The sequence below is a fragment of the Pelecanus crispus genome, chromosome 20 (genome assembly GCF_030463565.1).
Source record: "Pelecanus crispus isolate bPelCri1 chromosome 20, bPelCri1.pri, whole genome shotgun sequence".
In the NCBI taxonomy this organism is placed as follows: domain Eukaryota; kingdom Metazoa; phylum Chordata; class Aves; order Pelecaniformes; family Pelecanidae; genus Pelecanus; species Pelecanus crispus.
The window spans coordinates 5,411,647-5,423,767 of NC_134662.1; the positions used below are offsets into that span (position 1 = coordinate 5,411,647).

Sequence of the window (12,121 nt, forward strand, 5' to 3'; positions counted from 1 at the left end):
TCCCAGCTCCATCCCAACCTCATGGAGAGGGCCACCGGGTCCCTCCGTGTCCCCTCTGCTGCGGGCGGGGACACGACCCAGGCACCCCCCGGCATGGGGTGCTCTCGGGGCACCCCACCGCACCCCGTCCCGCAGCCCAAGGCTCAGGCAGAGCCAGAGGACGCGCAGCTGGGGACGGCCCACGCTCGGGGACGGTGGCCTTGCCGCAGCCGGGGCCCACTGTCCCAGCGCTCTGCCACCCCTCCGGGCTCTGCAACGCCCCCGGTGCCACCGGGGCCCGGGCGGGGGGACGGGGGGCACGGGGCTGGAGGTGACGCCTGGGCTTTGCCGCGGTGTTGGTGGCACAACGGGCCACGCCACCACGGCCGGGCTGCCCGGGAGCCCTGGGGACAAAGGCAGCCCCAGGCCGGCGGGGGTTTGGAGCCACTCGGGGCGTTTTTTCCCACCTTTTGGGCTTTTTTGGGGGGGAAACCCAGATGGTTCGATAGAAAACATTGGGATTTAGGGGAAGATATTCCCGTTTTCACCCCCCAAAAAAAAGTAATAACGGGGTTTTGGGTTCCGAAAGACCCTTTTTGGGGGGTGGGAGCCCCCCGGGGGCCCGGCCCGGCCGCACGTGCAGCACCGGGAGCAGCCCCGGGGGCCCGGGGGGGTCCGTGGGGGCCGCGCGTGAGTCACCGGTGGGAAGGCGGCCCCGGGGCGGCCCCTCCTCACCTACCGCGGGGCTCGGGGGGAGCGGGGCAGCGGCCCCGGGCCGCGCCGGGGGGGTGCAGCATCCCCCGGCAGCAGCGGGCACCGCAGGGCGGCGGGGGCCGCTACCGGGGCCGGTACCGGAGCGGGGCGGCGGGGGCCCCGGGGCCGGTGCCTTTCTGCCCCCCCGGGGGCGGGCCCGGGCCGGGCGGGGCGGGGCCAGGGCGGCATTTAGGGCTTTGGTAACCGGGGGTTGCTCAGACTTGCTCGGGACTTCCCCGGACGTGCCGGTGCGCTCCGCCGCCCCGGGCACCGACGGGCACCGGCGCCGGCCATGCCGCCGCTCCCCGCCCTGCTCCTGCTCTGCCTGCGCCTCCTCCGCGCCGAGCCGCTCGCCTGTGAGTACCGGGAGCACCGGGCGGCTCCCGCAAGGTGGGCGCGGGGGGCGATGCGGGGGGTCCCGTCGGGGCCGGGGCGGGAGCTGCGCGGAGCCCCCCCACCCCCGGGGCTGCCCCGTTCATCCCGGTCCAGGTGGTGTCCGGTGCCCCCGGTGGTGCCCGGTGTCCCCCCGGTGTGTGTCCCCCCCCCCGGCCCGGGATGCGGAGCGGCGCCGGGCGCACCTCGGGGCTGCGCCTCGCCGGGGAACCGGCCCCCCCTGCGCAGGGCAGCCGGGCCCCCCCGTGCCCCCCGGCAGGCAGCCGGGCCCCCCCCTCCCCGGCCCCGCGGCGCAGCCGCCCCCTCCCCGCAGCGAACAATGGAGGAGCCGGGGTTTGTTCCCCCCTCCCCCGAGAGCGGCAGGGACCCCCCCCCTCCCCCGGGAGCAGCGAGGGACCCCTCGCCCCCGGAGAAGAGGGACCCCAAACCCCGGGAAGGGTCGGTCCCCCCCTTGCCCCCCCCCTCCCGGAGAACAATGCGGCTCCATTCCCCACCCAGGACAATGGAAACCCCCGTCCTCCGCCCGGAGAACAATAGCGAGCCCCTTCCCCACGCGACCCCCTCCCACCCACGGGAGCGGTGACCCCCCCTTTGCCCCCCCCGAGCCTCTGAGCCCCCCCTCCTCCTGCTGGGAACAGCGGAGACCCCCTCCCCGCCCCCCAGCGAGCCGTGCCCCCCCCCCCCGGCCCCGAGAACAATGAATCCCCTCTTCCCCACCCGGAACAACAGGGAGCTCCCTGCCCCACGGAGAACAATGAACCCCCCCTGCCCCCCCCCCCCCAAAAATACCCCCGGGGGGCTCGGCAGCGGTGCCCGTTTGGGGGTCGCGCCCGGCGGTGGCAGGGCCGGGAGGTGCCACCTGTGGGCTGAGCTGCGGGCGGCCTCAGCCCCGCGGGGATCGGGGTCCCCCCTCGCCGGGGGGGGGCCACACGGGAGGGCTCCCCGCTCCCCGCCGAGCCCCAAACCCGAATTAGCCTCCGTCCCCCCCGTCGCCTCGTTGCTTCCCCTCCGGCCCGAGCGCAAGGGAGGCGAGAGCCCGTTCCCCGCAGCAGGAAGTTTGGCTTCCTCCCTATGATGGGAATTTCTCAAGGCGATGGATGTTCGCTCCGACGCGCGAACCGGTCCCGCCAAGAAAAGCCACCGTGGTCCCGCCAAGAAAAGCCACCGCGGCCCCGGCACCGGCGACGCCGCGGGGTCCCGGCCGCCCGGGTCTCGTACGCCCTGACCACACGTGGCGTTGACGGAGAAGTCTCCAAGAGCAATAATTAGGGCAGGAATTGCAGCAGTGGTGGAGGGGGGAGGAAAAACGCTCCAAAAATCCCTTTAGGAGCTGTTAACCGTGAGCCTCCGAATCGAGGCGGGTTTTGGCATCGAGCGGTGCCCTTCCCGGTGCCCTTCCCGGGGGCCGGAGGGGTTAATCCCACCGGGGGCCATGTGGGGCCATGGCGGGCCCCCCGTTGGGGCTGACCCCGCGCGGTTTGGCTCACCCCGGTGAGGGGCTGCCCGGTGCCGCTCGCGGCCGGTTCCCCCCCCCCGGGACCCCCATTTTCCCCCCCATCGGGGTCCGGCGCTCGCCCCGTGGCCCCTCGACGTGCAGCGCTGGGGAAAGGCGAAGCCAAATCTCCTTTTAGAGAGCGAATGTTTCCCCTCGGTTCAGCTCGGTCGCGCTCGCTGGAATGCCTGGGCTTTTTATAAATCCCTCCTCGAGCTGAGGGATGGGCACGAGAAATGCCAGTTGGAGAAGAAAAAAGGGAAAAAGATAGTGGAAAGGAGGGATAAAGCGTTTTCGGGTGCCGTGTCTGCCTGCAAACCTCATTGCTTGAGCTTTAGAAGAGCTCTAAATACATATATATTTTTTTTAAATTTATTTTTCTTGCAGAATTCCGGGCTGCCCAGATTTCCTTTTGTTCTTCAGGGCAATTATTTGTACTTCTCTTTAACCCCCTGCACATCTTAATAAATCTTTTTCTAACTGCGTGATCTCCGACACTTATCGGAGGGTTTTTTCCCTTTTCTTTCCCAACTCCTTAAAACGCTGATATAAAAATAAAATGAAATCCGGCCCTTCGGAAGAAAAGCATAAACGTTCCCGACACCTTGGAAATGTGGTTTTACTTTATAGCATTACTTAGCACCTGATCAGCATTTTTTTTTTTTTTAATAGGAAAGCCATAAAACCCCCGAGCAGGTATTTTCGTTGCGACTTGCACATTCCACGGGCTGCCTGCGTCTCTCCGGCCCTTTCCTCACCGATCTGAAAACTTCACACTTTTCCCTTTTAAAACACATGTTCGGCGCTGCGTCTGTGCAGAGGGGGGAAAAAAAATTGCAGGGGGAAAAAAAAAGCAAAAAACAAAACCCCACCATATAAAATCGGCCCCTCCAGAGGCTTCTGCTTAGAGGAGGAAAAAAAAATAATGCGGGAAGGGGGGGGGGAAATTATATCTGTATGAAATGGTCCCTCCAGAGGGTCCTGCTCGGAGGAGGGGAAACGTGTCTGTTTTACGGCGCTCGTGCGCGTTGCTGGCGCCGTTTAGATGGAGATTTGGGCGAATTAGGGCCCGGAGCCCGGGATCTGCTGTCGGCGGCGCCGGAGCAGCCCCGGCTCGGCTGATGGAGGAGCGGGCGCTGGGTGGGCGCGTTGGCAGAGCCGGGGATGCTTTTTTCGGAGGCCCCACTGGAGGATGGGGCGAGTCGGGGGGCTGAGCCCCCCAGGGCAGGGGGGGCGCGGGGGACGGAGCCGTGCCATCACCCACGGGTGCTCGGGGTACCCCGGGGTGCCCGGCACCGACGTGTCCCGGATGCTTTTACACCCGGATGCTTTCACGGCCACCCCAAGAGCATCCCCTGCGTGGCGGGAGGCGCCGCTGATGGAGGCATCTCCGCGGTAACCGGGATTTTGGAGCATTAATTGCACCGGGGTGGGAGCCGGAGCGGCCGGCGGGCGCTGAAAGCCGATAGGGGCCGGGAGGTCGGAGGGGAGAGGAGGTCGTGGCACTTTCCGGGAGGTAATTTGGGATATTAGCCTGGCGCGTGCGGATGGAGCCGATAAGGCTGATGGACACGGAGAAACCCCCGGAGCGGGGTCGGGGGAGCCTTTTCTTTGAAGCCGTGTAGCGGAGGGGTCTCGGAATGAAGCGGCGTGGGGGGGCTTTCCCATCACGGAGGGTCTCCCCGCTGTGGACCACCCTGGGGGGGGGCCCCTCGGGTTGTTCTGGCGCCCGGACCGCGTGCCGAGGTGCGAGCGATGGGTTTTGGCAGAGCCCGGCGGCACATGGTTGGGATCAGGCGCGTGGTCGGTGCCGCTCTCCGCCGGGAAACGCTGCCCGGCCCTTGGCGGCGCGTTCTGCGGGGGGCCGCCGGCCAGCAGCGTCGGGAAAGCGGGGAGGAACAACCCCCCCAAAACTTTCCACGGTTGCTTTTGAAATCCTTTTGCCGTGAAAAATTTACAAAGCCACAACCCAGCCCTGGAAAAACCACAGCGTCGCCGAGACCCCCCCCAGCTCCGCGCGGCAAAGCTCCCCGCGGGCTGCTGGCGCTTCCCGGCTTGAAGCCCCCCGCCCCGGCTGCGCCGAGGAGCCCCTGAGCGCGCGGGGAGAGCGCGGCCGAGCCCGGCGCCTCGCCTGCTCCTGCCTCCGCTGCTGCCGGGGGCTGCGCCGCGGTAGAGACACACACGTTTAAATGTGTGTAAAGTAGATCTAGAATACGTGTTACACACGTTTAAATGTATATAAAGTAGATCTAAAATACATGTAAGTATATTAAAAATACATTTATATATTAGAAGTAGATCTAAAATACATGTAAATATATAAAAAATACATGTATATATTAGAAGTAGATCTCAAATACATGTAAATATATAGAAAAAATACATGTATATATTAGAAGAAGATCTCAAATACATGTAAATATATAAAAAATACACGTATCTATTAGAAGATCTAAAGTACATGTAAATATATAAAAAATACACGTATCTATTAGAAGATCTAAAGTACATGTAAATATATAAAAAATACACGTATCTATTAGAAGATCTAAAGTACACGTAAATATATAAAAAAATACACGTATCTATTAGAAGATCTAAAGTACACGTAAATATATAAAAAATACACGTATCTATTAGAAGTGGATCTGAAGTACACGTAAATATATAAAAAATACACGTATCTATTAGAAGTGGATCTGAAGTACACGTAAATATATAAAAAATACACGTATCTATTAGAAGTAGATCTGAAGTACACGTAAATATATAAAAAATACATTTATATATTAGAAATAGATCTAAAATACATTCAAATACCTATGAAGTACACACAGACGGAAATTATATATAAAATTACATAGATAATTTTTTTTTTTTTTTTTTTTTGCCCCCCTTTTATTTCTCCGGCTGCAGACCCCGCAGTGATTTCCCCCCAGGACCCCACGCTGCTGATCGGCTCCTCGCTGGTCGCCACGTGCACGGTCAGCCCGGACTTTCACCTGAAAGCCGAGGACCTGTACTGGACCCTGAACGGCCGGCGCCTGCCCGCCGCCTCCTACGCCGCGCTGGGCCCCACCACGCTGAGCGTGGCCCTCGCCCGCCTCAACGGCTCCAAGCAGCAGTCGGGGGACAACCTGGTGTGTCACAGCAGAGACGGCGGCATCTTGGCCGGCTCCTGCCTTTACGTTGGACGTACGTCGGCACCGCCGGCGCGCTTGCACGTGCCGGCTCGCGCCCGGCGCCGCTTTGCCGCGGCGGTGGGGAGAGCTGCGGGTCCCCGGCGCGGCCGTGGGAGGATGCGGGGATCCCCGCGGGGATTGACGCCCCGGTCGGCGCCAAAGCCCGCCGCGGGCTCGCGACGGTTGCGCGCGCGGCTGCTCGTTGTTAACCTCCTCTCCGCGGCGTGCGCCCCGAGCCTCCGGCTCGCAGGAGCGCGCAGCAGAAAGGCTGTTTTGGCAAACCCTCGGTAAAATTACACTTGTCCGAACCAATAATTGTAAGATTTTATCTCGGGCTATTTTAAGGACGACGCTACGTCCTAGGAATAGAGAGGCTTAACCGGGAACACAGCTTGGATTTGTTTTTTGGGTTGCTCTTGCTGACAGAAAGCAGCTCCGGAGCTGGGCGCGGGCAGGGGCCTGAACGCCCCCCGGCAAACGCGTTCGCAGCCACGGGGCTGGGAACCTGCGGCTGGCAGGGACCGCGCTGGCATCGCCCGCCGGGACCGCAGGCTGCGTTTCGCTGCTGCGCCTTTTCATCCCCCTCTGCCTTCATTTTTTTTTTTTTTTTTTTTTCCCCTCCTCTCCCAGTACCCCAGAAAAACCGGTCAACATCACCTGCTGGTCCAAAAACATGAAGGACCTCACCTGCAAATGGGCGCCGGGGACGGAAGGGGAGACCTTCCTGCACACCAACTACACCCTCAAGTACAAGCTCAGGTGGGGCCACCCCCCTCCCCTTAATTCCTATTATTCTTAAAAACCCACCGGCGTGGGATTTAAAGGCTTGCGGGGAGCCCGATGCCTCCCGGCTGGCCCCTGTGTGGGGATGCGATGAGTTTCCTCGGGTCTCAGCCGCCGCGAGCGCTGGCGGGCAGCCACGCTCCGTACGTGCCGGTGAGGAGGAGGAGGGCGAGGAGAAGCCGCGCGGCCCCGGTTGAGCCGGGAACCGCCAGATGAGCCGCAAGCGGCCACCGCGGGGCCCGGTAACCCAACACCTCGGCAGCGCGATGCCGGCGGCGTTGAGCGGCAGATAAACGAGCCGCGGTCCCCGCCGGGAGCAGCCGTTTCCCCCGGGGATGGGCGAGCGTGCTCGGCTCGACCACGGCACCCGGCGGTGCCGGTACCGGCACTCAGCGCCCGCCCGCAGGTGGTACGGCCGAGACAACACGTGCCAGGAGTACCACACGGCCGGGCCCTACTCCTGCCACATCCCCAAGGACCTGGCCCTCTTCACGCCCTACGAGATCTGGGTGGAGGCGTCCAACCGGCTGGGGGTGGCCGTCTCCGACGTCGTCATGTTGGACATCCTTGACGTGGGTGAGCGACGGCATCGCGACGGCACGGCCGTGCCGGCGACCTCGCGGAGGCAGCGGTGGGGGCGGCAGGTTCACGCGGCGGGATGCTGGGGAGGGGGGTGGTGGTGCAGGAAATGGGCGATATGTGAGCAGAATTGCTCCTAATCGAATTAGGCTGTTTTGCGCCGAGGTTTGGGGTTTTTGGTGGGGTTTGGTTTGGTGGTTTTTTTTTTTTTTTTCCTCCGTATCTGCGGCTCCTTAACCCTCGCGGCTCCGCGGCGCTGCCTGCGCCGGCCCTGCCAGCCCCTGCCCTGTCCCCGCAGTCACCACCGACCCGCCGTCGGACGTGCACGTCAGCCGCGTCGGGGACCTGGAGGATCAGCTGAGCGTGCGCTGGAGCTCGCCCCCCGCCCTCAAGGATTTCCTCTTCCAAGCCAAATACCAGATCCAGTACCGGGTGGAGGACAGCTCGGAATGGAAGGTGGGTCGGCATCACCTGCCGCCGTCGGGGGACGGCGGGGGGTGCCCAACCGTGCCGGCGCTGCCCTCTCCCCCCTCCCCAGGTGGTGGATGATGTGGGCAACCAGACGTCCTGCCGCCTGGCCGGCCTCCGCCCCGGCACCGTCTACTTCGTCCAGGTGCGCTGTAATCCCTTCGGCATCTACGGCTCCAAGAAAGCCGGCATCTGGAGCGACTGGAGCAACCCCACCGCCGCCTCCACCCCGCGCAGCGGTGAGTGCCGCCGGCATCGCCGGCGATGCCGGCATCGCCGCGCTCCCCCTCCCCTACGCGCACGGGACGTGCCGGGGGGGGCCCATCCCCGCTCCGTGCCCGGCACCTGGATTTCTTGCAAAGGAGCCAATTTGGAGCTCGGCTTTCCCAGCAGGAAGCCAAAAAGCCGCTCGTTTTCCTCTCGCCCGCCGTTATTTACGGCGCGGTGGCGATGGCGGGGTTGAGCCGCGTCCCCCCACAGCGGCGCTGACCCCCTTGTCCCCGCAGAGCGAGCGGCGGGGGGCTGCGACCCCAAAGGTGGGGAGCAAAACACGACGCTGCGGCGGGAGCTGAAGCAGTTTTTTTGGGTGGGTGAAGAAACACGCCTACGGCTGCTCCAACCTCGGCATCAAGCTCTACGACCAGTGGCGCGTGTGGCTGCAGAAATCGCACAAAACACGCAACCAGGTAGGTAAGGAGCCTTTCGCACTTCTTTTCCCCGGCTGGGTGGGGATGGGGGGGGATGCGGGGTGACCCCCCACCCTTGGGATGCTGGCGGGGGGGGGGGACGGGGGGACGTGGGGTGACACCGACCCTGGGGCGCGCGGCCGGCGGCGACGCGGGGCTCTGCTCCTCTCCGCAGGTTCTTCCCGGCGATAAGCTGTAGCCCCCGGGGGACTGAGCGCCGGCAGGATGACACGGGGCGCCCGGCGCCCACCCGGGACCACCCGCGTCCGCCCCGGCCCCGCCGGGGGGGAGCAGGAAGGCGGCCGGGGCGAAGCACGGCCCCGCAGCCCCGGGGGACGGGATGGGGTGAGGCGGGGGGGGGCAGGCTGGGCTCGCCCCGGGGGCCCCTCACGTGCCGCCGGCCCCGTGGCACCGCGGCCCCCCGCCGCGCCGCTCGCACCCCGTGGCAGCAAGGGGACCCCCCAGCCGCGCTCGGCCCGGGGGGGTGCGGAGGCCTTTGCTCCTTAACCGCCAGCCAGAGCAGCTTCTGGGATGAGAGGGGCGGCGGGGGGCTTCCCGGGTGTCCCCCCCCCACCCTTGCCGCAGCCCCCCGCCCCGGGAAGCGATTTTGGCCGGTTTTCTCCCCGGGGACCCACGTGCGAGCGCGCGGCGGGGGGGGGGGTCCGTCCCCGGGGAGCCACACGGGCTGGTTTGAGGCTGCTGGGGTTTGCCCAGTGCCTGCTCCAATTTTGATTCAAACCAGCCTTATTTTGGTTCCATTTCAGTCAATTAGGAACAGATTTAAGCTTAATGCCAATAAACCTCTGAAACCCCACCGGGGTCTGCGTCAGCGGAGCAGCAGCAGCGCGCGGGGACGGGGATGCAGCGGGCAGCCAAACGGGACCCGTGTCCCTCGTCACCCCGTCCCAGGGCTCCCCGGGGACCGAGCCGAGGCGGAGGCGGTGGCACTGGGCGGGGGCCAAGCCCTTTAGATCACGCGACTCAGGCCAGCTCCGTGGGGACAGGTTTATTGTGGGATGACCGTAGAAAGGGCACTGGTGGGGCACGGGAGCCGGCGTGGGGCTGGGGCCACAGCTAATCTCCGAGAAGTGGTTTTGGGGGGGCTGCGGCCGGCAGCAAAGGCAGCGCCCGTCCCAAGGAGGGGGGTCACGGCAAGGCGGCCCCTCGGCACTGCGGGCTGCGGTTTGCCTTGGGCAAAGCCCCGGCAGCGCCGGCAGAGCTGGGGAGGGGAACCAGCCCCGTGCCAGACCCCTCTGCCGAGGGATGCTCAGGATTTGGGGGGACCCCACTGCTCCCAGGGGGGCTTCTCTACACTTTCCAGCCCACGCCCAAGCAAAGGGGTCGGGGGGAAGGTGCCCACCTTGCTGAGGTGGCGTGGTGGGGGCCGGGGGGGGCAAGCGGGGCCCCTGTTCCACCGGCCGGCCCCTCCAGCCGTTCCCACAGGGACACCCATCACTCGACTTCTTCCGAATCGTACTTGAGGTCCTGGAGAATTTCGCTGATTGCCTCAATGGTTTTAATTAGCCTACGAGAGCGGATGGAAACTATAAATAAAGCCCATATGGAGCGTATTATCTGGGCCGCCTCGCCTTCCCCGCGCTGTTTATGAAACACTCAGCCCAGGGAGGCCGAGGGGACCGCGGCCGCGCAGCATCGCCAAACCCTCCCCGGGGCTGCGGCCGAGAGCGCTTTTGAAGGCACCATCTGGGCCCCCCTCCCGCCCCCGGGGCTGGAGCGGGGGGAAGAAATGCGGGGAAGGGGCTCCCGACCCCCCCAGCCGGTGGGCGGGGGTGCCGCCGGCCGCGGTCCCAGCCCGGGGCAGGGATGCCGCCGTCCCCAGCCGGGGGGAGAGGGGAGCCGGCAGCGGGGCCACCACCTACTTGTGCTTGAGCTCCCGCACCTCCTGCTGATGGGCGTCCACGTCGGGCTGGTCCTGCGCCTGCTGCCGGGCCAGCTGCAGCTGCGCCGTCTGCGGTGGGGACACGGCGGGAGCTCAGGCACCCCCCAAAAGCAGCCCCAGCCCTGCAATGGGGGGACACCCCCCCCCCAGCCTGGCACCCACCAGCTGCAGCTTCTCCTGCTCCCGCTCCTGCAGGCGGGCGAGGTGCTGGGCCAGGTCGGGGCGGGCGAGCTCGTCCCGCAGGTGCCCGGCGATGCGCAGCACCTCCCGGGAGATGCCGCTGAAGGCCAGCGTGATCTCGTGCACCAGCTGCCGGTACCGGGGGAAGTCGTAGTGGGGTGCGCTGCTCAGGTACGCCCGGTGGCCCCTGGGGACAGGGTCAGGGAGGGGGGGAGAAGCCACCGTTGCTGCACCCGGGGGGCACCGGGATGGCAGCACCCCGCGGTCCCCGTCCCGGTGCTGAGCCCCCTTTGCCACCCACCGCAGGCAGCACCGGGAGGGTTTTCCTGCCCGGATTTGGCAGCTCTCGGTCCCCACGACCAGGCAGCTTCACCCCTCGCATGGGACGGCTCGGCAGCTGCTTTTTTGGGGAAGTTTGGGTTGGTTTTTTTTTTTTTTTTTTTTTCCCTTTTCACTCGCAAGCCTGCGTCCCTGGAAGTCCATCATCTCCTCTTGGATGCTAAAATAGGATACAGGTGTCCAGCACGGGCGTCCCCCTGCCAGCTGGAGCTCATCAACCGCCCCGACGGCCGCTGTTCCGCCCCGGCAGCCTCTTCCCATCAGGATGCACAAAAAAAAAAATCGGGATGGGGGCGGATTCGGTTCCTTGCTGGGGATCCCCTGCCCCGGGAGGTGCCCCTGCCCGCCCTGGCGGGTCCCGTCCCCATCGGTGCCCGTCGCCGCGGTGCAGCGCCGGTGCCGGTACTCACTCCTCGAAGAGCTGGTACGCCTCGGCCCGCTCGCCCTGCAGCGCCTGCAGCCGCCGCAGCAGCGCCTTCACGGCCTCGCCCGTCTGCCGGGGAGAAGGCGACGGTGATGGTGTGGGGTGACGGTGCCCATGGCACGGTGCCCGCGGCCACGCCGGGCGGCTCTGCTCCCGCTAACGGGCTCGGGACGGAGCCGGTGCTGCCAGGGGGTCTTGGCCCGGTGCTCGGACCTCGAGCCCCCCACGCCGGCCCAGGGGGAACCCGGGCTGAACCCGGCCGTGGCACCTGAGCTCAGTCCGGTACCAGGACCCCCCCCCCCCACGGCCACACGTGCAGAAACAGGCCCCAGACCCCCCACTCCCCTGCCCACGCACCGGGAGCATGCAATGCAGATGGGCACCGGGACACACTTCTCCCCCCCCCCCCCGGCCACGCATGCACCGACCGGCCTGGGACCCCCACTCCCCTGCCCACGCACCGGGACCCCCCCGGCCATGTGCACGCAATGCAGATGGGCACCGGGACACCCCCCCCCCCCGCCCCCCCCCCCCCGGTCACGCATGCACCGACCGGCCTGGGACCCCCACTCCCCTGCCCACGCACCGGGACCCCCCCCGGCCATGTGCACGCAATACAGGCGGGCACCGCCCCCGCCGCCCCCCCCCCACGCGTGCAGGAACCGGACCGGGACCCCCACACACCCCCCTGCCCACACACCGGGACCCCCCCCCCACGGCCACGCGTGCACGGACCGGACCGGAGCCCCCCCGGCCATGTCCATGTGCACGCAATGCAGACGGGCACCGGGACCCCCCCCCCCCCCCCCACGGCCACGCGTGCACGGACCGGACCGGCACCGGGCCCACGTGCAGGAACCGGACCGGGACCCCCCCCCAAACCCCTTGCCCACGCCCTGGGGACCCTTCCCGGCCCCGGCCCCGCTCACCATGGCCCGGCCCCGGCCCGGGCGGACGGCGCAG

The 12,121-nt window shown here is 66.0% G+C and overlaps 2 protein-coding genes across 2 annotated transcripts; one reads left to right on the forward strand and one right to left on the reverse strand.

Annotated features, from left to right (window-relative positions):
* The first annotated feature begins 1,024 nt into the window (after positions 1–1,024).
* On the forward strand, positions 1,025–9,286 carry CRLF1 (cytokine receptor like factor 1). Its single transcript, XM_075723800.1, is given in 9 exon segments — positions 1,025–1,088; positions 5,534–5,816; positions 6,430–6,558; positions 6,989–7,158; positions 7,460–7,617; positions 7,700–7,868; positions 8,136–8,206; positions 8,208–8,315; positions 9,080–9,286. Coding segments are annotated over 9 exon segments (1,359 nt in total).
* A 481-nt stretch (positions 9,287–9,767) lies between these two features.
* Positions 9,768–11,637, reverse strand: REX1BD (required for excision 1-B domain containing). The gene is made up of 5 exons (XM_075723857.1): positions 11,620–11,637; positions 11,145–11,227; positions 10,378–10,582; positions 10,196–10,284; positions 9,768–9,840 (listed from the first exon to the last, which is right to left on the reverse strand). Exons 1-5 carry the CDS (start codon positions 11,635–11,637, stop codon positions 9,768–9,770), a joined length of 468 nt encoding a protein of 155 aa, XP_075579972.1.
* Between the last annotated feature and the right edge of the window lie 484 nt (positions 11,638–12,121).

Bases quoted from the DNA above. Each gene is read 5' to 3' on its own strand.
- REX1BD (XM_075723857.1), bottom strand. The intron at 10,583-11,144 runs GTGAGTACCGGC...CCCTGTCCCCAG, and splicing joins GCGTACCAGCTCTTCGAGGA to GGGCCACCGGGCGTACCTGA. The intron at 9,841-10,195 runs GTAGGTGGTGGC...CCGCTCTCGTAG, and splicing joins GTGCGGGAGCTCAAGCACAA to GCTAATTAAAACCATTGAGG.